This window comes from Magallana gigas, chromosome 9 (assembly GCF_963853765.1).
Source record: "Magallana gigas chromosome 9, xbMagGiga1.1, whole genome shotgun sequence".
NCBI classification, from domain to species: Eukaryota; Metazoa; Mollusca; class Bivalvia; order Ostreida; family Ostreidae; genus Magallana; species Magallana gigas.
The window spans coordinates 8105482-8132121 of record NC_088861.1 but is presented as its reverse complement, the minus strand read 5'-3'; the positions used below and the strand labels follow the sequence as shown (position 1 = coordinate 8132121).

The following is a 26640-nucleotide window of genomic DNA, read 5'->3' as shown; positions in this document are numbered from 1 at the left end:
CAAACATCAATAATTTAAAGATAATTGACAATTTCTGATTCTAAGGGGGTCAGGATGACCCCTTAGGGTCATGACTTACATGCCATAATGATCTGATGCGCCTGCATGACCTAAGGAGGAATAATATCTTTGGATTAAGGTGGGGATCTCAATGGTTTTTATGATATTTGATAATTTCAGGAAGAGCACTTGGGATCATGACCTACATACCATCTTAAATGCCTTGAACAAAGAAACAATAATATAATATGTACATGATATATGATTCAATTTAAGAACCCAGATATAGATCAATCATCTGTTTTGTAATACTTCCTACGTATATATACATGTACATGTATTAGTTTGTGTTTTGTTCTATACTATTCATGTTCATGACTGTAGTATGGCTTAGTCTTATTTTAAATTACATTAAAAAATTGTCAAATATATGACTTGGAACCCCCACTCCCAAACAAACTCAAATATAAACTGTTCTCTCCCCCCCCCCCCCCCCCCAGATCTCAGAAGTTAACAAAATATACAGTGTATCATATCATTTCCTATTTCATAAAGGCGGGGGGGGGATGGGGGGGGGGTTTAAAGACAACACCTGGGGGTCATTAATGTACTTTACACCAGTTGATGCATCATAATGACTTTAGAAGATATTTTGTATTTTCCTGTTTCGTGGGGTCAGAACAGTCCCATAAGGTCATGACCTACATCGTATTTGATGCATTATAATACATTAAGAAAGAAATACTCCTTCCTTCCTATTATTACTCATATAAAAAATATAAGTGTCTACACTTACTTACATATGTAATACACAAATTTAAAAAGAAATTGTTTATACAGGGTCAATATGGGGTCAACTCAACAGTGCATGCAGTCTGACAAATGAAAAAATAACTTTTGCAACTAAAATGACAGAAACTTTACAAATGCGATAGGAAAGGTAACGATGATAAGCTTATTTAAATATTAAAAGATGATGATGCTGTCAAAGGGAGATTACATTTAGAAAGTGAAAGTAGAACTTATATATTATACATGTGTATGTATGCTGGCAGGAATCCCATGCTGGCATCTTATTATATTCTTATTATATTGTGCTACTGTTACTACATGTATTATGCTTACCTAAATTGGTCAACATCATAATGATAATCCAATTAAAACACAATAATGAATTCCTTTAGCTGATCTTAACTACCGTAATCCTTTTCTGCATACGGAAAACACAGACATGTATGTATGGGTGTTGCTAAAACGCGGAACGGAAAACGGAACGGAATGGAAAATATCATCACGTTTATCGCTTTAAAAGGGTATAGACTGGCCAGAAACGATTTAGTTTGTATCTTTTATTTATATCTAATGAATGATTATCAACATGTTGCTATCTTATTAATATTCATATGAATGTCTATCAATTATAGCATTGTATTCATTCGGCTTTAGTTGAGTACGAAACGGAAAAATCAAATGTATACGAATTGTGAAACATTAACATGATTAAACGAGCAAATTAGCTATAACTTTTTACTTATTTCTCTTATATGGTATTGCTGGCATATCAGCGTAACGTACGCAGTTAGTGAGAGCGTTTTATGCGTGTTTTGAGTATTTTTATATTATTTTCAAATATGATGTACATGTATATACTTACATCAAAATTGAATTTTCGGTGTTCTAGACGATCTTTTATCATACAGACGATACAGTATCATTGAGATGGAAGAAAAAAACTGTAGGACTGACGACATTAAAAAATTAAAATACAGTAAACATTAAAATACCCGGTAATTTGTGAAACTAGTCATTTGTGAAACTAGTATTTTTAGCAATTGAATGCAATTTTGTTTACGTTTGCATTACAAAGCATGCAGTTGTTTATTCCAGCAGCTATATACATATGATCCGAATAGAGAGCTCTAGACGTTGCCTGGTTTGATTTTCCGATTATTTATTGGGACTATAGTCTGTCGATCCCAAAATGTTCATGCAGCACATTTGGACGATTTATAATGGAAAATGTTGACATCTTTTCTCCATTTGGAAGTCACTCAGAAGACCTTGCACAATTTTTCAACACTATCATCCGGGTCTGTTAAAATGCAAAACCCCGTAGACTTCTTTATTTTTTGCCGTGTATTTATACCAGCTAATAAGCTAGAGAGGACGTTTTAAAGAAAGAATAATGAGAATGTTTAATGCTTCTAAAAGAGAATCGCTTGAACCCTGAGGTATATATAAATATACAGCAAAAAGTGAATCGAGGATATTTTGGGACAGAATATAGTGGTCAATGCATGTACTGTTAATTTTGAGGAAATAAATATTCTTGAATAAATAATCTAATATTGCTAATCTTTCAAAAAAAATTAAAAAGGTACATAAAGTATATCGTTTTAGCATACTTAACAAATCTATGAGGTAAATAACATTAGATAAGATTTTCCGTTTTCCTTCCGTTCCGTTTCGCGTTTTAGCAACACCCATGTATGTATACACGTGAACCCATCTAATCGAAGAGCTGGGTAAAACTAGTACCCGCTAATGAGACATGCAAACCTGTGTTGTGTACGTAACTTCAGACAAAGATCAGTCATTTGTAACATGCATGTATTTTTATGACCTATTCTTCAAATCCACTTGCACTATTTTATTAGGTAAAGCTTTAAGGTGGTGCAGGACACCTGCATATTGTGATGTACATGTATACTTCCTATTGAGATAAACAATAAAGTATGTTGAATATTGATTAAATATTTACCCCCCAAATAATGTTATCTAACATTGAAGCGCAATGGGTTAGAGCGTTTACATGTCTGTAAGAGCATTGGGGTCCAAGGTGTATTTTTGGTAATTTACGAATTTTCATGGGGAGGGGGGGGTCTGGACCCCTCACTCCCACCCCTTCTCTAAATCTGTGCACACGATGATGTTCATGTAGGCACACAGAAGCAAATCTAAAACCGGCAACCGCCACGGGGAGGGGGCATAATTTAATTTTTAATTTTGTTTTAAATAATTATATAGACCATTATACTTCCTATGACATAAAATGTTTTAAAAGATTATTGATTAACTGAAAATTCACTGCAAACAGTTCTACCCCAAATTGCACATAAAGTGCTGCTCATGTCACGATGTGTATTATCATATGGGCAGGGATCTCATCCTTCAGTTATGAAAATTATAATTTTTAAATGTATTACCGGAGTTTGCATGTAGCCTTTATTTTTAATTAAACTGGTACAAAACAGTGTTGTTTAGGGGCAAACACATGGTGCGGGTATTACTGTCTAATGACAGCATCTAGTTAAATCTTGTTTAAATAACCCCAACTTCATTTTAAAATATGATATCCAAGTTGAACTTGTAATTCTGCGTCTGATGACATCTTTTTCGAATTGATTGGATGAAATTTGATTTTTTTTTTAAATATTAAAACTCATTTTGATCATTTTAAGATTACCTTAGAACGATCTAAGAACATAATATTGTTAATGGGGATCGTATCAATGCCGTTATAATATTACTTCGTCAGGTTTTTGTGAAATGTGAGTGTAAAAAGCTTACTTTTTAACATGCACCTGTTTTTATTTAGAAAAGTCATTGTGTGTACAACTGACATAAATTCACCACAGAAAGTTTATCATTGTCTTCGAGATTTTTTAATGCATTTGGAAAAGTTTCATAACAGTATGCATGCTTTTCTTAAAGTTTTTACGCATGGACGATAAGACATTTCTGTTAAGTTCTGCAAGCATTAACTGCGTTTCTGAGCTCTGTGTATTTGCCATTACCTAAGCGATCCCTCGCTCGCGGCCGAGGAAATCGATTCCCACGGTCGGTGCTGGACAGGGTTATCTGATACACATTATTCGTGTAAACTTTGATAATTATAAATGTTTATATTCCCAATCTTAAGCATCGACAAAAGATTAATGGTGGATTAGTAACTCTAATTAGTTATAAAAGGAATTTAAAATAATGTTTGAGATCAACACAGAAATTGATTAAATTTTTAAATGATGAACATGTCACGGTTTGAAATTCAATCATTCGGACTATTTTAATTATTGTGTAACTTTATTTTTTTTCTGATTTTGTGTTTTTTGATACAAAAACTTTTGCCATATTTCGACATTTGTTTTAAAAACGTTCTAAATTTCGCGCAGCCTTTATCCCCCCTGAGGCACAGTCAAAGATGGACAGTTAATCTTTTAAATGACATCTGCGCTTATTGAAATTCTGTTATTAATCCTGTTGGTATATCTGATGAAATGTCATGATTTATACTTACTTGTTGTTTGATAAATGATTTCATTACATTTCTGCATAATATGTTTTTTAAACCTTTATTGTGTTATTCAATAATTGCTTTATATATAATTTCTAATTGTAAATTATGGTCAGTTGGAATCAGACTTTCGGTGCTGATGCATACCAAACTCATGCAAAGATTATAAGAAATCTGAAAGCTAAAGTGCGTGTTGGCTTGTTGGAAGTTTTTTGAGGCTGGTTCCAACAACAATGGAATAATTTCAGGCTTGGCCCAGTATTAGTCATGTACGGAAGAGAGTGCTCCGTAATATTTGGTTGGAGATTCCTAGTCAGATCCTGAACGACTACAACATTTTAAATAGCGAGTTTCCATAGATTCAGAATTTACAGATGAAGAAGACGATTGAATGTAGATTCTTTTCAACCGAAGTGAAGACGAAGGAAGCTCAGCTTCACTTCATGTAAGCGTCCAGTGTGCGGAAGGTGCGAAAACGTGCATCCGAACGTTTTGTTGGAAAATAAATCATACGCGAATCTAGAGCGGGGTCAAGGGGGGGGGGGGGGGGGGGGTCGACTCTCCCCCCTCCCCCGTGGAAAATGAAAATTTATTAAATTTACATAGTAACATTTTCGCAATTATGCCTCGAACCCATTCCCCTGGTAAACACATATATTCTTCGGAACACACCCCCCCCCCCCGGAAAAATGTTCTGGATCCGCGCATGTATATAAGTTATTACGCAATGGTTTTTACTGTAGGACTTCCAGGACCGCAAGAGAATATAATTATGTAAGGTAGTATATGTTACATGTAAATATTAATGTAGATTAAAGTATATTATAATCAGAAGGATTGACGCTGAAATACATGTGTTAAACATAAGCGCTTCCAAGCTAATTTTAGAGTTACCTTTCGTTGATCTTCAACAAATATCGTCACAGACTGCGGATAAATTTTCAGTGAAATTTGAGCATGAATTTATTAGATAGAAATATCGAAGCGTAGAAATTTCGTTTCTCTGAATGATAGCGTGATGCCGCTGGAGATGGAGTACATTCTTCAATATGGTTCCTTTCGTTTTAAATTTGGCAAACACTTAGATTCAAGTGTGATGAACAATCCCATGACTTTTCGCCTAGTTCTACAGAGTTTTACTGGAGCTACAATTTTTATTCGGAGGCGTAGTCTAAAACGCGGTCTGGAGTAAAATCGCAGACAAGGTTTCAAACTTTTGAAAAATTCTGACAAACGGTTATAACACTTTGTTAGGTATTATTTTAAATAGAAAAATACAATTTCCAGTCCAAATATCGAAGGTCATTTTCATATTAGAAATCAATTCTTGTTATATTTATTTTTTTAGGTGAGTTTGTAAAATTAAGATTATGTCGGATATTAAATATTGTATAATTTAAGTCACTCCTCTTCTCTTTCTCTCTATACTAACCACTGAAATCAAAATAAGTATGTTGTTAAAAAAAATGACCTTTTAACATTTCTCTATTTATATATACATATTGTATCTTCTATTGCACGGCTTATTGTCATAATCCAGTTACATCTCTACATCTCTCTCTCTCTCTCTCTCTCTCTCTTTCTCTCTCTCTCTCTCTCTCTCTCTCTCTCTCTCTCTCTCTCTCTCTCTCTCTCTCTCTCTCTCGTTAGTTTTGAGTTTATGACATTTATACCATTTAATTACTAAACAAATACGAGAAGAAAATAAACCCCGAAATTTAAGATATATCTGGAACTTAGTATCTAGGAGTCCCCTGTCCCCAACCTCTTTTTGTTTGCAGCAAACATTTTTTTCTTCTAAAATTTACATATTATGAAGAAAATGCCCCCTTACCTTTTTGGGAGAATTTTAAAAACTGAAATTAACAGTGAAATTGACTACGCGCAACCTCCCCCTTATATATTTAGACTTTTATTATTGGCGGGAGGTTGGCAGATTTTCTTTTCTGTAAGATTTTTTAGATGAGTCTGCTCCGCCCTACCGCATTCAAAAACGACGCTTCATGCCTGTCAATTAAGAAAAAAAGACCTAGCTAATGACAACCTTCCTTGATTTTTGATTTTTTTTTAAATTCATTGCAGGAGCTAGATTGTCATAGACGTTTGTAAATAAATGATAATATATAATATAGAGTGTTATCGATGTATTGTCACTTAAGTTCATAACATTAAGTATTCAAAGTACACTGTACATTATTATTATAATTCTTGCTATCAAACAAGCAAACAATGGGTGGATGTCTAGTCAGTGGAAGAAATGTTTATGTAAGTTACACGTTATATCAATTTTAGATTGTGCTTGTTACTCAGAAATCTAGTTTAAAAAGTCAAGTTATAATATAATTTATATAACTAGTAATTATTGTATATTGTTTGCATTTAAATTAATTAAAAACTGCTATCTTATTGAAAAAATATGTGTTGAGAATTCTCCCGAATGGAGGTCATAAACAAAATTCGATATTACAAGGGCATACCCTTATTTGAATAAAAAAAATTAAATGATAATTAAATTCTTCTTTTCTGGTAGATTCTGAAAAGTGCTGCTGCTTTGTATAAAGTTTTTCTTTTATTAGAATAAATATCAAAGAAATGAGCTCCGGTTGGAATTTATATTCTCGTCGGCGCGACCATAAAGTAAACCTTAACCTTGCTGCGGACACGTGATGTTTGACAGTTTTTGATTCGTTTGTTGAAGCCTTGTAAAATTGATGTGTATAAGAATTCCTCGATATATCTAAGCACAAAACATATTGTGTTATTCGCTATATCGCTATGGTGTGTTTTTATATTGGTGATTTTTTTTCTTAGATTGGCTTGTGAAATGAAACATAGCTATAGATCGGCTATGTGAGTTCATAATGTTAAACATGATTAAACTGAGATCAGTCTAACAATGATCGGTTGGCGTCACGGACATCGCATTTGTATGCCTTTCTAATGCCTTATTTGTAGTGAAGGTTGGCATACATGTTGAACTAAAAACAGACCAGATTTTGCATTCTGTAACAATAAGGAAATTTTTATAAGAACACGGAGAGTTTCAGTACTTTGATTACTTTTCACAAGATAGCGTTTTAAAAGGGTGTATAAGCAAGAGAGCCATGCTGTGAGAGGGCCGATGCAGTGACAGAGCAGATCATAGGACATAAAGTTCAGTGGGTCTTTCCCATTTAGTATTGTAGTTGGATCTTTTAGACGTGACTGAATAAATCTTTTCTGGTTTTGCACAGTTTTTAAAAAATTCTTGAACAGTTGTAATACCATACCGATAAGGCCGGTGTAATGAAGAATAATGACCCCCGTAGAAAAATGACCGGGGGTCATTTTTCTACTTAAAATAATGACCCCCCTAGCTGTAGAAAAATTGGATTTTTCTGCAGAAAAAAGACCCCGGGGTCATTTTTCTGCATGTAAGACATGAAGAGAAATGACCCCCGTAGAAAAATGACCCCTGCCGTAAACAAGACTAAATATGTTTTACTACGTTTACACCCCCAACTTTTTTGTGCAAAGTTAGACCTAACCTTAGACACATAGCATCATAGGAGGTTCAGCCCCCCCCCCCCCCCCCCCCCACTTTTTCTCGCTGCAAAGATAATAGTTCCTCAATTTACCTTGAAAAGATTGAAATATTGAAAAGTTGGAGTCTTACATGTAGCCCCCCCCCCCCCTCCTATTAGGAATTTTATGATTTGGGGGTGGGGGTGGGGGTATTTTTGGTAGGTAAGAATTTTTTTTGGAACTATAGGTATAACCCCCCTCCCCTCCCCCCCCCCCCCCCCCACGGATTAGGATTTCAATGAATTTGGGAATAGTTGTTTTTTTTTGGCTTGTCAGATTTCTGAGGATAAGTCTAGCCCCCCCCCCCCCCCCCCCCCACACACACACACACACTTTTAATTTGCTTCCGACGCCACTGCTTTTATATAAGAAATCACTGTATATACGAGGGTCAATCAAAAAATAAAGACAATGTGGCTGTCTATCATATATTTTTCATTAAAGTCAACACTATCAGATTGATCTGTGCACCAACACTTATGTTATTGATGTGCGAAGTTTTAGTCCATTTGATGAAACGGTATTTTTATTACCCCTTTTTAAAAACAATATGTTTTGTCACCACGGCGCACGGTAACGTTCAAAACATGACGTCAATATTAAACACACACAGTTTATAGATAAACCCCTTCTTTATATCACGCTTAGTCTCTTGTGCCTCTCTTCTTACAATTTAAAATTGCACTGAACCACTTAACATCTTATTTGCACACATTTGTTCGAGAATCATAAGTAAGTTCTTCAAAGTTTTCATTTTCTAACAGTCTATCTCTTGGTTTACTGTAACGATAACCCTGAACGTCGGTTAACGCTACTTTTTTTTTTAACAAATATTTACAGATATTCTACTCTCTTTCGGACTGTTTTATATTCAAAATACAATTACCAGGACTCCCACAAAATTTTTTACAGTTAAACACAAACTTGTAAATAATTGTTGACTTATTTTTTGCACCATTGAGCATTTTCACAGCTTGTGTCGGCTTTTTCCTGGGTTAAATCCATTTTGTTTGTACCTCTCGTTGCGCCGTGACGTCCGGCGACGTCGATGTTTTTAGTCAATTCTAAAGAGGGCTATCTGTCATTAGTTACTAATATCTGTTCGACAAAACAATATATCCCGTCTTTTTTTGGAACATAGAATACCTAGACAACACTTAATTTAAGGTTTCAATATTATTTGATTTTAAGCCCAATTTATAGAGATATTACTTTCAACATTATATGGTTTATTGTTGACATAACACAAATTTTGACCGTGCGCCGTGACCTCATTTTTGCAGGATAAGATTCTAAATAATTCTTAGAAATAAAGGAATTTATTAACTTTTTTTCTTGCAAATTGTTTGAAACTGTTGTTAAATTATATCTACCAAAATTAGTAATGATATGACGTTAAGTAACATAGCTATGACAAAAGTCTTCGTATTTTTTGATTGACTCTCGTAGTTCTTCATATCAAAGACAAACATTCACACAAAATGATTCGTCGACATAAAGCAGAAAAATTCTAGCGTAGAAATCATCGGTACTTGTTACTCTAACATGAATAATACTTAACAACTTAATTATATTTTGTTGCGACTACACGAGTGCGATCAGAAATACTTGCAGATGTTGCATAACTTTTCCGTAATTGAAAAAAAGAAAAATACCTTTAAATACACTATAAATAATAAACCTTTTTTCTTAGAAGATCGTGAGGTAATTAACGAATAATTATCAGGAAATGGTTTATATACTTATCGAAAGTTTTGAGCTTCGCATGAGCTCTCGCATACGTTGCACGAACCCTCGCTTACGTTGCACAAGCTATCGCATTCGTTGCATACGTTTTACTGGTCGCATCAAGTCTCCTCTGAATAGTGGACATGCACACTATTCAGACGCGACCAACGGCGATCAAAACCATTGCAGTGCAACGCACGAACATTAGTACGAGCGTTTTACAACGTTTTGTGTACTCGCAAGAGTGATACACGATTTATAAAGATCGTAAGATAAATCGCTGATGTTTATGCGTCTGTTTTGCGACCGTGAGACTGTTGCTCAACGTGTCTCATGTAATCTTGCAACGTTTTACTATCATTGCACGACTTATCAGCCTCAATATGCCATGCTTTGCTACTAGTATATATACCTTGCATATAAGTATCTCTGTTTCAGAACAAAATTTACAATATACATTTATTGCATGATGGTGGGGGAAATACATGTATGAAGATTTATTCCCTCAAGAAAAATCATATTTTCCCGAGGGCTTCGCCCGAGAGAAATTTGTTTTTTGGGGAATAAATATTTGAGCATATTCCCTGAACATTAATGCAATAAACGTTTTATTATACCAAGCAACATATAATTACACAAAATATGTTGATTTCTAATAATGTTTTACTTTTCACAGTTGCAACATTAACGTCGTGATTGTTTGATTTCCCATGTACATGTCTCACTTTTCTTTCATAAATCATAGATAGTTAAGTTGGTTCTGAGATATAAAGAAAATTATAATGATTAAATATTGTTGATTCAATCATATTTGTCTACATCGTATGCTCATATCGGCTTTTTCATTCCCATGACATCGCCCTGTCATTTGACTTTCTAAACCAATCAGATATAATAGAATAATCATATTGAGGTATACTATTAAATGCTGCTGCAAATCTGTATCTTCTTGGGCGGCATCTTTTTTCGCTTTCAACTATATCTACTGAATATGGGCGGTGTATACACCCCCTCTGACTCGCACGATCATTCGTACCATGGAACGCATAATCGCACGCTGAGATCGTGCAAAATTCGTACGAATAATTTTTTCATATACGATTATTTCGGCAACAATTAACGATTCATATCTATTTTTTTTTGGTCGCACGAATATTTGGTCGCTACTGCTCGTGCGCCAATTGTGAAAGGGGCTATATATGCAGACGACACTGTACTGTTAGCTGAATCTCCCGAGGAATTGCAAAGAGAGATAGATTGCTTTCATACTTATTGCATAAAATGGAACCTGAAAATGAACATCGATAAATCTAAAATAATAATATTTAGCAAAGGTAGGCAGAAAGAAAACGTGCAGATAAAATATAACGATAAATTTATTGAAGTTGTTACTGATTTTAACTTATTGGGAATAGTATTTAGCAGAACAGGATCTTTTAAAATTGCAATACAGAAATTAGCCGAAAAAGCTACAAAAGCATTATATGAAGTGTTAAAAAAGGGGAGATTTCATAATCTATCAGTACAGTGTCAACTAGATTTATTTGACAAAATTGTCCAACCTATACTGTTATATGGATGTGAAGTCTGGGGCTTTTCAAATATTGCAATTATAGAAAGAATTCATCTCAAATTTTGTAAACTTCTACTCCATTTAAAACAATCAACTCCAGATTTCATGATACATGGTGAACTTGGTCGATACCCACTTGAAATTCAAATCAAAACACGCATTATTTTATTGGTCAAGAATACTTACCGGAAAAGATACAAAAATTTCAAAGTTAATATATGATCTAGGAATTTGTATGAATCACGAAATTGGGGGGGGGGGGGGAATCCCTTGGTATGAAAATATCAAACATATTCTAAATAACTGCGGTTTATCTAATATAAGGATTAATCAAACTATACATAACTCACAATGGCTAAAGGCAAAAATAAAACTCACGTTGGTAGACCAATTCAAACAAAATTGGCTCTATTCTACAATCATCCCCAAAAGCTCTAAATTATAGAATTTATAAGGAAGAGTTAAAAATTGAACATTATTTTGATACATTATCAAAAAAAGATGCAATTACTTTTTGTAGATTTCGAACATGTAATCACCATCTAACCATTGAAAGTATGGAAGGTAATCGTGTTCAAAAATCCAGACATGTAAACTTGTAAATCCGAATATGCAATCGTGTTGATGTGTGCGCCTGAGCATGAATATGTGTAATTCTGATCGTGTAACCTATAAAACTCGGGCATAAACACGTGTAAGATTTGACTCAGTTCCTTCGCATGATGCACATTTTGCAACTTTATTGTTTACATTAGTTAATTAAACCTTCAACTTTGCACACTTTCAATCCGTAGTTTCAGCATTTGTTACTTCAGGCTCGGCAAAAGCAAATCTGACATGATACAAATTGACAAATGTAAAGTCTACAAGTTTGTCGAATTTTGACATGACCTTATATGGAAACAGTGACGTCACTGATAGAAAAAGGCTAGCTGCAGGTAAAGGCATGCCGTAATCGCCGGAATAGGGACGGAATAAATAAAAAAAATATTAGGTAAGCCTATAATCATATTATCTCTGGATAACAACATTTCATAGAGTATTATTTTTCGGAAAATTAAATTATGAGATTGGTGTACATTTCATCAAGAGAATGTATAAAAGATGCGAATAAAGAATTCGATCGGCTTCAGATATCCTCTTAGAACTGAAAAAATTACATTTAATGACTTTGTTTGAATACACGTGTATAAAGATATATACGCATTTTTATTCATAGGCGTCTGAACCGGGAGGGGGGGGGGCTAACTTTTTTGCCAAGTTAGACCTAACCATTAGGAACATAGCAACAGGGAGGATTCAACCCCCCCCCCCCCTACTTTTTCCTCGCAACAAACAAAATTGTTCCTTAATAGTCCTTAAAGAGAATGAAATATTAATAATGATATTGAAAATTAGAGTCATAGTAGGTATACTACCACCACCCCCCCCCACCACCACCACCACCACTACAGATTAGGAATTTCATGATTTCGGGGGGGGGGGATTGGGCAGGTAAGATTGGAAGTATTGGTATACCCTCTCCCACAGACTAGGATTTTCATGATTATGGGAATTCTTGTCAATAATTTTCATGATTAGTTTAGCCCCCCCCCCCCCCCTTTCAATTTGCTTCCGACGTCACTGGTATTAGAGTACATGCAACAGATTGTTAAAGTATAGGCCTTGGCTGAATAAAGAAAATATCTCCAAATGCATCCTTATCGCTACCACAAAGTTGTGACAAGACCCCCCCCCCCCCCCCTAACGCGAAAAATTACACGGGGTCCGTCAGCTGATTTGCAAAGTTATCGATAAGAAAAACAAACTATTTAAAGACATTGGTTTTGAGATTGTGATTACCCGGTAATATGTGACATAAGAAGCGACACCCTCTTTAAAAAATGAATAAAAATTCCAAAGATAAGGTTAACTGTCGTGAAATTAAAATTATCTTAAGAAATGTTTCTTTGCATTGTCGGCAATATATAGGGAAAAAAGCCTATCATGCAGGTAAAAATTAACAGTTTTTAAAAATTATTTTATGCAATTATTACGGGATTGAGTATGACGTCCTGAATGTCGGTTCAATACAGACTCACGTTGTGAAGTTGGCTGATAAAATTTTTCTCGAGAGCTAATATAATACAGCTTTACAGCCACTTGTGAACTAGCTGTAGGTCTGTAGCTCCCTGTCTAAAAATACAGATGGACGATCTTTGAGCTACAGTGCCTCCCATAGTAAAACTTCAATTTACGGCGCACGAAAAAATATGCACTAGTTTTTTGCGTGGACCCTGAGGTCCACGCAGAAAATATATAAGCGAGGTTAAACCGGATGCTATGGGGGAAAATTCAGCCTGCGCATGAGCTAGTCTGGTTCCTGTGCGTAATGGGTAGCTCAAGGAACCAGGCTAGCACACGTTTATCTGAATCGGGATCGGGATTCCGTACCATATGCACACATAAGTTCAAAGGCGCTGTAATTGTAAAGTTGTCGGTAAACAGTACAGAAACAAAGTATTCCTTTTAAAGAAATGATTGGCATGTGATATAAACTATCAGTATTATGAAATAAGTTAATGTTATGCCGAAACTACAACATGCACCAAATAGCATAATTGGCAGTGTTTTGTTGTTTTCCGAATATACAGTCATGTAACTTTGTAGTAGGCGAGGCTAGATAACTTCTCGATTAAATTTTTTAAGCATTTAAGTATGATTGCATAATTTTGTCACTGTATAAAAATGTAAATCTAAAAAAAAAATGCATCAAAATATGAAACTTTTAATTTACACAAAGCTGTCACTGCATAGTTATATAACAAAGTAGTGCGAATCGTAATGTGTGCGCAAATAGTAGAATTCACCGAATGCATGATACTATACATGCAAACTTCATTCATAGATAGATCATAATTATTTTAGAAGTATGAACCCTTTAAATTCTGAGATAAAATGTCAGGGCTATACATACATGTATACGTAATACAACGTACAAATTTAGTGGTTAAAAGCACTAGAGGCGGTGGAATTTCGTTGGAAACACATGCAAAATAGTCCACGTATTGTGGTCCTTTTTTAAAGGACAGCAACTTGTTTTATTATTATTGAAGATTGTGTTATTATTTATCTTTCACTTACAAACAACAAAAAGTAAAAATACATGTAAAGTAACATAAATTTTTCCGCAAAAAATTACCAAATCCTTGCAGGTCGTTTATTCCAAGTAATTCAGAAAAATAACAAGAGTAAAAATGGGGTACTCTATATGCAATGTTTTTGCCCAAAAATGACTAAGTTTAACAGCTGATATTTTTATAAATTATCAGAAATCATAAACCTAGCAATTTGCATACTTCTGATATATATGTATAAATGATCTGCAAAAGAACAACTATCTTGAAAACTGTTCGAGGAGTTATCGGTACAATAAGGGTACCTTTTTGACAGCCACGTCCGTCTGCAATTTTTACTTTTTCAATAATCGGAAACCCGGTTAAAAATTCACTCTCAAAATTCTTAGAATTCAGAAGCAATGGAGTTACATTTGACCTCACGGCGGTCTTCGAACCCCATGCCGCTCAAAATATATTTACCCCCTTAGGAAATTTCTTAATCCGTCTCATTTCTAGAAAAGAGTACGCATATACTTATATTCCAGTTTAAATTACATGTTAAATTGTTTTTAGAGATATAAGATATTAGGTATTTCATTTTATAATACCATGAGAAATATACTACGGAAATTAGCGCATTCGTCACATCGGCAACGATTTTTTTCTACATGAACTTCTTCCTGTTTGGTCCAGTTTCAATCATACCTCAATTTTTTTTCTAAAAATAATACCGGTGTTTTCGATAGAAAAGGTGTCGTTCATTAAAAGCTTATTGCAACAGTTTAGCTGAATATTATGTTTATTTTTCGTTCATTCCGGTCCGGCGGTTACGGCATGCCTTTTCCCGCAGCAAGGCAGTTGCCATATAAGGTCATGTCAAAATTTGACAAACTTGTAGACTTTACATTTGTCAATTTGTATCATGTCAGATTTGCTATTGCCGAGCCTGAAGTTACAAACGCAGAAACTACTGATTGAAATTGTGCAAAGTTGAAGGTTTAATTAACTTATGTAAACAATAAGGTTGCAAAATGTGCATCATGCGAAGGAACTGAGTCAAATCTTACACGTGTTTATGCCCGAGTTTTATAGGTTACACGATCAGAATTACACATATTCATGCTCAGGCTCACACATCAACACGATTGCATATTCGGATTTACAAGTTTACATGTCTGGATTTTTGAACACGATTACCCTCCATATGAAAGTGGACGTTGGGCAAATATTCCCAGACATGAAAGATTCTGTGCTCATTGCAATAAGTGCGAAATAGGAGATGGATTTCACTACATACTTAGATGTAACTCGTTGCAGCAAGAACGCATTCAATGCTTATCAAATATAAATATAAAAATAAAAAATGCTACAGTATTAGTTTTAAATTTATAATGGCAAGTACAAAACACTGTTTTTTGAGGAAATTATGTGCTTTTATTAGAAAAATAAATAAAAAATGCTCCCCAGGTTAGAACCCCCATACTTCACATTAAAATTTTGTATTAACGAGTCAGAGTTGTATATGGGTTTTTTTCTCTCTCTCTCTCCCGCTTACCCATGCATTGTTAATTATTAAGAAATACCACATATTGTATTATTATAATCTCTGTGTACCATTGTGCAAAGGTGTTGAGATTGAAATAAATGAATGAAATGATACCCTAAACAGAGTTCTTCATATTTCGATTTAAAAAGCATCAACACACCAATATTTCATTTGATTGGTCGAACAAAATAATTTTTGAAATATGGTTTCACAAAACAGAGACCAATTTTGCCTTGATGTGTTATCTATTTATCAATATAAATACCTGCCAAAAATGGTCTGGTCAAGTTTTTAATTTTTTTTTTTATAAAAAAATATTAAAGAATATTAAAATCGTTATACTTGTACTAGTATATCTTTCAAATCTTTGGACAAAATCTTAAGAATAACAATTAGTCACATAAAACAATGATATTTCACAAAGAAATTGAATTGAAAATGCAGAATATTAGAATTTTGCAAATTATCAAAATTGAAATAATCCCAGTATTTAAAATAATCCCGATTAAAACTATTACAATTATAATTTAACAAAAAAAACTAAAGTGTAGTCTAAAAAAAACATTTTAGGATCAATCGTTGAACAAGCCATTTTACATCTGGACAACCTAGATATGATTTTATTCGAAATATGCTTCATTACAATCGGAATCAGTTTGAATTAAAAAAAATTCCTATTTGAAAAATTCAATGGACCTTTGACTAATTTACATCTAGATCAATAAATAATTTTTTTGCATAATAGTATTGTTTCGCAAACCATCAACGTTTAAGGTGGTATGGGACACCTCCATGTTTTGACGTTTTGTTTATCAAAAAAAAAACCAATAAAATGAAGTGAAATTACATAAGTAATGTCTTTCACAAAATTGTCCCCTAATAGCGTAGCGCAGTTAGTTAAATCTGTAAGTCATGAGTTCGAATCGGCTGGGGTTTTTTTGTGGGTTTTTTTGGGGTTTTTTTTCCCCTTTTTTTAACTCTCCAAATTTCTTCCAAAGCTAATTTTTGGTTAAATATTGTCTAAAACGACAATTATAAACCGGTTGAGTATTCTAATTACAATGTACGACAGATGTCCCATACCACCTTAAATACATCAATTACCGAAAAATTATTGGTTTTTTTCAATTTTGGAAAAGTTCTACTCCATACACATTTAAGGGGGTTACATCAATAATCACTTATTTAAAAATGCTTTCTGTATAGTTCTCGCTCTCTCTCTCTCTCTCTCTCTCTCTCTCTCTCTCTCTCTCTCTCTCTCTCTCTCTCTCTCTCTCTCTCTCGTCAAAGTTGGCTGTGTTTTTACCAAAGAAGAAACCTCCCTCTATCATTCTGTTCGGCAATGATGGAAGAATGAAGATCAAACAAACTTCATGATATTGAAGTTTGCGCGCGAGGTCCTCTCTCTCTCTCTCTCTCTCTCTCTCTCTCTCTCTCTCTCTCTCTCTCTCTCTCTCTCTCTCTCTCTACATGTTTGTACTGAACATACATTTAACAGATTAAAATTGATTATTGGTTTGTTCTTTAAGAGAGCTCGATTATCTTGGCAATTTTTTTATTCTATCGGTATCCTGTGTAAGAAGAGATCCAAGTGGCAAAAAGGAAAATACTAAAATTTAATTTAAACGATAAAAAATGCTGATTTTTTCTTTACTGAATAATAGTTTATAGCTTATGGAATTATGTCTTAAAATTGTTGGTAGATCTGATGGTTAGATTGGTTATCCATCCTTCCTCCTATGTCAAAATATACCTATACAGTAATAGATAGATAGATAGATAGATAGATAGATAGATAGATAGATAGATAGATAGATAGATAGATAGATAGATAGATAGATAGATAGATAGATAGATAGATAGATAGATAGATCATTCGAGTGATAATCCCAAACAGTAGTTAAGTAGTAAGAGAAATTAATAAAGTATAATATATGACAAATATATAATATACTCTTTCATCGCCAATAAACAGAATTTAGTTTTTTAATGAAGTAATTTTAATATGTTTTACTTGTAATAATGAGACGCATGTAACCCGTTGTGATGAGAACTATACCTCGGTACAGTATGTCAGTATCTTGTTATAACGAAGGATTTTAATCTCTAAAATATACTTAATCATACACTTAATATATTTGAATATAAATTCAAATCTCGGGTCACTCTCTGTTACAGCAAAAAAAAATTACAATATTGTTGAGACTATTTCACACATAACAAGAAACGATGATACAGGAAAACTTAAATTTATAAGGGGGTCATTATTCTACAGGGGTCACTTTACTTCAGGTAGAGTGTGCTCATTTTTATGAAATGACACTTATTCTTCAGGCAAAGGGGTCATTTTTCTACGTAGAATAATGACCGGGGGGTCATTATTCTACGAAGAAAAATGACCGGGGGGTCATTATTTTACGTAGAAAAATGACCCCCGGTCATTTTTCTACGGGGGTCATTATTCTTCATTACACCGGAGCCATAACTGTAAGAGCTGCGCTGTAATAACCGCGCGTGTCTGTAAGAGGCAGGCGACCGTTTCACTAACAATTCGTAGATCGTAAACGTGCGAGTACACTTACGATTTCCGGACGTGCACGTATCCGAGCGTTTCACTAAACCTATCGTAAACGTAGCACTTACGATTTGCGAGTTACGTCCAACGTTGCGGAACTCTTCTGTCAACGGAGGTATTTTCTACACCAAGCAGTCTTTGACAGACGACACGATCCGCGAAATGGAGGACAATTTTCGAAAAGCGAACTGGACAGAGGAGTCCATCAGTATACTGGTGGATCTTGTTACAGATCCCGAGCGATGGGCTGTTATTCGAGGGAAATTCAGCCCATCGCTCACCGTCCAAAAGAAACAGCGGGTCTGGGAGGAAATTGCTGAGCGGTACTTTTAAAAAAAAATATACAATATAGTCATACCAGACGTAGTACCGAAATTATAATTGTGAAAATATATTTCTGCATGTATGTAAAATAATGTAGGCTATCTAGATTAGTATGCCTCTCAAATTTTTCATTTTATGAATTTTTTTCTCTGTAAATGTAAATAGCCTATCTGACAATTACTTTTTTTCCATTGATATACAGCTCAGTTAAAATTTTAAATAAAATTGACTAAACGTTATTATAATTGCTTAGTGACAAAATAGTGAATGAGGATATCATCGAAATCATGGGCACTGTGTATTAATCTTAATATTGTAATGTTTTGAATGTATGCATTATACATATGAACAGTGTATTTGTTACACATGCATGTATTCATTGAAGTTCCTTTATACAACTGTTATTAAGATAGTAGATTTTCCAAAAATTATTTGGGTACATGCATGTATGTATGTTGGCCTATAATGCATTTTCTGAATTTTCAGAGTGAATGCTACATGTAGTTCTGCATGTGTCAGAACAGTTAAAGACGTCAAGAAAAAATGGCAGGGCATTCAGAGCCACACAAAGAAAAAGGAGGCCAACAGGTATAAGAGAATGATTAAGCACTTATGACATATCTAGACGGATTCACAGTGTTTTGTTGCACATTAATTTTTACTGTACATATATATTAATCAAATTACTTAATAATATGTTAAGCTGCAATTCATTTTTACATCAAGGTAATTTAAGACCAAGCAAATGTTGTGATTATTGTCAAGACACAACATAGCTTATTAAACATCTAATTTTTTAATGTGACAATGTCAAAGAAATATGGTCAAAACTGTGTACGATTATGCGATTAGGTAAACATGTAATTATAGGTTATGGGCATTTTCTTAAAATTATATCACGTTAATGTTATGTAGATCTGAGAAAAAAGCTCACAAAGTCTGAGAGAATATGTAAAGAATTATTTAATAAGAAATATGAATTACATTATAATGTACTTAAAATCATCGAAATATTCATCAAAACTTAAAACATTAATGAATATATTGTGATTACTATTGTATACCCTAGACACCTAGGGTCTGCGTATGTGTATAGGTGCTACACACGGGGACCATGTGATGGACTTTATGTAGATGTCTTTGTCCTCCGGGTTAGCCATGGTATTACATGTACATGAACATTTATATAATATATTTCTATCGATCACTAAGATAGCTTAATTTGTATTTAAAGAAAGATATATACCAGTTTTTCTTAATTTTATATATACACAAGTTGTGTGTGCACATGTATATTACATACATATTACATACATATAATGGGTCCTCTTTACATGTATGCATCTTTAGAGATTATCGACTAATCTTTATTTCATAAACAATGAGAAATTATCTACCAAAATCATTTATTTTTATATATTTGATAATATGTTGCTTTTAAGACAACCAGTTAGTAAAAGACTTTTTTAAAAGTCATCTTAATGAGAGCATGTACATTTTTATCCAGCATTAATATAAAAATTAAGGAAATTAAGGAATTGAGAACAATATGTATGTTCACTAATAATTGAAGTTCTTGTACACTTTCTTTGTTCTTATAAATAAAAGATAAGAACAAACCCGTTTGCTTAAAATAGATAACAAAATACTCAGTGGATAACTGTCTCGATCTCCGTGAAATTAGTGAGAATAACAAAGATTCAAGTTGCAAATGGTTTTATGAATCTATTTTTTTTTTATCAGACATTACATTTCAATGAACATTCAATTTTCGTAAATCAAATTTTAAAAAACGAATTAAAGGAAAACTGGCATTTGGCGTTCCAAATCATTTAACTCATTAGTACCAAAAAAATTATCCGATCGACCCGATATAAGAATGAATAAATCGTGGAGGGTGTAGGTTCTTACAATGTTGTAAGTTTGGCACAAGTCAGGTTGTTGTTATATATATAAAACAAAATATAACATTTCCATTCCCATCCCCCTCTCTCTCTCTCTCTCTCTCTCTCTCTCTCTCTCTCTCTCTCTCTCTCTCTCTGATTTTTAAACCAGGGTTTCAACCCCCGTATTCTCCTTCCCCCTGGATCAGAGGGTGAACTAAAATGCATAAGTACATTATAACATCAGAAATATATCTTAGCCTCGCACTGATCATAAAAGTAGCAATACATACATAGTCTCAATAACATGTTTTCTTTTAGTCATTGTGTATTGATTTTTTGAAGAGCTCAATGCGGCTGTTTCAAGGACCTCCCTACACATTTACACCGCATGTTCTCAAATGAAATAAATTAAGTGTAGTAACAAAAACCTTTCAAACTACCCTTTAATTTTACTGGAATATGATGCAAAGATATATCATAAATAAGTGAAAACCTTTTCGGTCGTCTCAAAATGTTTTTTGAAATAAAGACTAACGCCCTGGCTTTCATATTTTAAAACATGTTTTGAAATCTGAGGTTATTATGCAAGTCAATACCAAAATTCGCATTTATTTGCTTTATGTCTTCAATATTTCAGTTATCATTATCAATATGATAACTACAATTATTGACATTTTCCAATATATCATGACTTACAGAGAACACGTATCCTTGGGTATGCCGGTCGGGACCTCCTTTAATCCTTTGTAATCACATGTCACAGACGTCCCCGTGTAAAAACTCGACGGTTCGCACGAACAGGGAGCGGGACAGGCGACAGTCGTCATGTCAGAAAACACAGTGTTAAGTAAAACAGTCCACAGCATGGAATAAGTTACATAGACCAAACGATTCTTAAAACCGCACCCCATTCCTTAACTTTAAAAAAGCTATTCTAACTTAATGTGTAGTAGTTCAAACACTTAAACCGTTTATAATGCGGTTATAGAAAAGCGCAAGGTCAAGAAAGAATACTGATTGGTTAAGGTTTTCCCAATCATTGCGCATAGCCTTGCGCATGACCAGTTAAACTGTTTTAACCAAGAATTTTATATATAAATCACAGTTACATTTATTCATATGTTTCCTATAAAAATATTCAATCTTAAAACCTGTTTTCAGATTATAATTTTTATAAACAAATGAATCATTCTAAAACAAATAGAATAATAATGTTTTATAGTAAAATGTCATTCAGAAGTACATATTGTATTTGATAATTGGAGGTCATGGAAGGTTTGCCCAAAAGTATACCCATAAGTGGATATTCCTTTTTTTTATGTAAGTGTCACCGTTCATAAGCGTGTATAAATAATAAAACATTGCAGCTAGCATTGAAAGGCACGCGTTAAATGTGTCTACAGGTAAAATATTCCCCTAGTTTAGTACATGAAAGCAGTGCGTTATGAGTAACCGAGTGGATGTAACATTGAATTTTTAACCGGGTTTTCCAACGGGAAAATCCGGTTATTAAAATGGTGAAAATGGCGGGCGGGTGGGCGGGCGGCTGCCAAAAGGGTACCCTCATTGTACGGATAACCCCTCCTACAGTTTTCAAGATAGGAAGTTGTGATTTTGCAGATCAATTGTACATATATCAGAGGTGTGCATATTAATATTGCTAGGATTTTGATTTCCGATAATTTATCGAAAAAATACCAGCTTTTGAACTAAGTCATTTTTTGGCAAAATGTTGTATATAGGGTACCCTCATTGTACGGATAACTCCTCCTACAGTTCTCAAGATAGGAAGTTGTGATTTTGCAGATCAATTGTACATATATCAGAGGTGTGCATATTGCTAGGATTTTGATTTCCGATAATTTATCGAAAAAATACCAGCTTTTGAACTTAGTCATTTTTTGGCAAAATATTGCATATAGGGTACCCTAATTGTACGGATAACTCCTCCTACAGTTCTCAAGATAGGAAGTTGTGATTTTGCAGATCAATTGTACATATATCAGAGGTGTGCATATTGCTAGGATTTTAATTTCCGATAATTTATCGAAAAAATACCAGCTTTTGAACTTAGTCATTTTTTGGCAAAATATTGCATATAGGGTAGCCTCATTGTACGGATAACTCCTCCTACAGTTCTCAAGATAGGAAGTTGTTCTTTTGCAGATCAATCGTACATATATCAGAGGTGTGCATATTGCTAGGATTTTGATTTCCGATAATTTATGAAAAAAATACTAGCTTTTGAACTTAGTCATTTTTGGGCAAAATGTTGCATATACATGTAGGGTACTCCATTTCACTGGATAAGGGTTGACATGGATTATGGATACAGTTTACATAAAAGAAAACCTGGTTTGCTGTCACATTGACAGCTTTTCACTTGTTACTGGATTGAGATAAAAGTAAAATTATTTGCACAATTAAAAAGGAGAGTAAACGTATGCATGACGTGAAGATTTTTTAAAACGATCAGTCATATGAGCAGGCTTTACAGAGAAATTAAATCTCTTGTATCTATTGCTTCTGATGGAAACATTTACGACTATTTATGTTCTAATTCGAACTATCTCAAACGAACATAAAATATTTACAACCTTATTCAATCATAACAACACTGATTATGGGTAAGTGCTCCAAGACTAGCGCATTTATTCAATAAAATACATAGATACCGCGTTAATATATGTCGAATTCTTGGGACAAAACTCATTATCTGCAACAGAAATATTATAGCATTATGCATTTTATTAATATTTTGTGCAATCAAACCCAATACATGAATGATTATGTATAAGTGGGTGGGCGGGTGGGTGCAAAGCGTGTAAACAGCGCTAAGTCTTGAGCTCGAATAACTTAAAATCACAAAGCATACCAGTCATGCCCTAATAACTGGTCTAACCAGTATTACTACGCGTAAACCACCCCTAGTAAACAAACTATAAATAGCAAACCACGTGCTCGATAAAACGTTGTTATATCTTTCAACCTGAATTAAATATATATACACCTGTTATAGGGATATAATCATAATCAAACCGAAAACGGTATTTGATTCCGGGTTACTCTTCTAATTGGCTGGATAAAAAGTGCCGAAGAAAAGGAAACGTATTGTCTAACACGTGTTATAGATGAACATTTATAAAAAGAAGGTAAATAAAAATATTGATATCCATTGAGCAATTTTCCTTAATAAAGAGCTCCAGGCCCCTCTCTCTATCTACATGTAGCTGTATCTCTCTGAAACACAAACTTCCTTGATCTTAGGAAAGATTGTCCTTAAAGGTTTGTTCTGAAGTGGTTTATTTTAGAGGAAGGTTCTCCGTACAAAAAACCCCTGGTGTGGAGTTTCCTTTTATTTTAAGATCACCGTTTGAAATATCGTAGCTAACATTAAATAGACATACGTTAATTTCTATTTATTGAATTGTTCTTTCGATTTTTAAATTATTTCATAGACTGGAACTAATTGACATTATGATATTGTGAAAGACATTCAATAGAAATGTGTGTACGAGTAAAATGCTTTCTTTTGTGACTGCTTAATAAATGGAAGGAATACATTCTGAATAATTAAATGCTCTGAATAAGAATGCATTCATGTCAGCTATTTAAGTCTAAATACATGTACAATTATTTCTCTAATTTTGAAGGGATATTAATTGAAAACAAAGGTATATTTGTGTTTACTTTTAACCAATATTTTTCAATCGCATTGTGACTGGTTTTGTTATATAACAGAGATTTTTTAGGGGAAAAAACCGTCATGTTTTACATTTGATTCTATAGCGGTCACTTGATCACATATTTGTAGTTCTCCTGTATGATTGTTTGCTTCATTTTAAATGTGTTGCCCCTGCCCCCAATATTGATCGAGCTGAATTATTTTTTCAAAAATCGAAAATTCAAATGTGGCAAAAATCAATTTTTGGCGACTCCGTCAGTTAAAGTTCCTCCTAATGAGTTTCAGTTTGCGTTCTGTTTGTTTATTCGGCCAGTCTGTGTTAACTCAACCACCCGGGCTGTGCAACCGAAAAATCTCGTGTCGCTTTCGTGCACACAGCCCTGGACATAGATAGCCCCAGGTAATATGTAATTTTAAAAACACTTGGAATGGTGCTTTTACTGCAGAGGTCAATTGTTTAAATACTAATTTAACGTTTTACGTCAAAGATCTTATATTTATAATAATTGTATTTGTTCTCATCTTTAAAAGTTAATGAAATACGTTGTGCAATACGGTCCTTCGCCTTAGAAATAATTAGGGTACTGCAATAGTCGGCGGTTTTCTTATTTCTTTGAAATTCACTTGACTTAACAGAATAGCAACATAATTGTCTCCCAAAAATAGATGCACTTCTGAAAGCTACACATAATCGACTTAAAACCCAGCAGAAAATTTCAAGCCTGACTTTTCAAAATGGGAGATCGTAAAATTGTAGCCACTATGAAATAGTAAAGGGCAATCGGTTTTTAGAACGCAGTACGCAGTTCGCAGTTCGCAATTGAATAGTGAACTGCGTTCTATAGAACGCAGTTCGCAATTCAAAATTTAGTGCGATTGAATAGTGAACTGCGTTCTATAGAACGCAGTTCGCAATTCAAAATTTAGAATTCATATTTGGGGCCCGCTTGCCTTATATGCAATTGAATAGTGAACTGCGTTCTATAGAACGCAGTTCGCAATTCAAAATTTAGAATTCATATTTGGGGCCCGCTTGCCTTATATGCAATTGAATAGTGAACTGCGTTCTAAAGAACGCAGTTCGCAATTCAAAATTTAGAATTCATATTTGGGGCCCGCTTCCCTTATATGCAATTGAATAGTGAACTGCGTTCTATAGAACGCAGTTCGCAATTCAAAATTTAGAATTCATATTTGGGGCCCGCTTGCCTTATATGCAATTGAATAGTGAACTGCGTTCTATAGAACGCAGTTCGCAATTCAAAATTTAGAATTCATACTTGGGGCCCGCTTGCCTTATATGCAATTGAATAGTGAACTGCGTTCTATAGAACGCAGTTCGCAATTCAAAATTTAGAATTCATATTTGGGGCCCGCTTGCCTTATATGCAATTGAATAGTGAACTGCGTTCTATAGAACGCAGTTCGCAATTCAAAATTTAGAATTCATACTTGGGGCCCGCTTGCCTTATATGCAATTGAATAGTGAACTGCGTTCTATAGAACGCAGTTCGCAATTCAAAATTTAGAATTCATATTTGGGGCCCGCTTGCCTTATATGCAATTGAATAGTGAACTGCGTTCTATAGAACGCAGTTCGCAATTCAAAATTTAGAATTCATACTTGGGGCCCGCTTGCCTTATATGCAATTGAATAGTGAACTGCGTTCTATAGAACGCAGTTCGCAATTCAAAATTTAGAATTCATACTTGGGGCCCGCTTGCCTTATATGCAATTGAATAGTGAACTGCGTTCTATAGAACGCAGTTCGCAATTCAAAATTTAGAATTCATATTTGGGGCCCGCTTGCCTTATATGCAATTGAATAGTAAACTGCGTTCTATAGAACGCAGTTCGCAATTCAAAATTTAGAATTCATATTTGGGGCCCGCTTGCCTTATATGCAATTGAATAGTGAACTGCGTTCTATCTAGAACGCAGTTCGCAATTCAAATTGTTGAATAGTGAACTGCGTTCTATCTAGAACGCAGTTCGCAATTCAAAATTTAGAATTCATATTTGGGGCCCGCTTGCCTTATATGCAATTGAATAGTGAACTGCGTTCTATCTAGAACGCAGTTCGCAATGCAAAATTTAGAATTCATACTTGGGGCCCGCTTGCCTTATATGCAATTGAAGAGTGAACTGCGTTCTATCTAGAACGCAGTTCGCAATTTAAAATCTAGAATTCATATTTGGGGCCCGATTGCCTTATATGCAATTGAATAGTGAACTGCGTTCTATCTAGAATGCAGTTCGCGATTCAAAATTTAGAATTTATATTTGGGGCCCGCTTGCCTTATATGCAATTGAATAGTGAACTGCGTTCTAGAACGCAGTTCGCAATTCATTTTTGGGGCCCGAAA

At 34.2% G+C, this 26640-nt stretch overlaps 1 protein-coding gene across 1 annotated transcript in view; it reads right to left on the bottom strand.

Annotated features, from left to right (window-relative positions):
- The window catches only part of LOC117691312 (leucine-rich repeat-containing protein 3-like), a 133099-nt gene extending 111508 nt beyond the window's left edge, over window positions 1–21591 (bottom strand). The window contains exon 1 of the mRNA XM_066071477.1: window positions 21285–21591. Coding sequence (XP_065927549.1) covers window positions 21285–21499 — 215 coding nt within the window. The 5' untranslated portion in view covers window positions 21500–21591. The remainder of the gene's footprint in view (window positions 1–21284) is intronic.
- Window positions 21592–26640: the final 5049 nt, after the last annotated feature.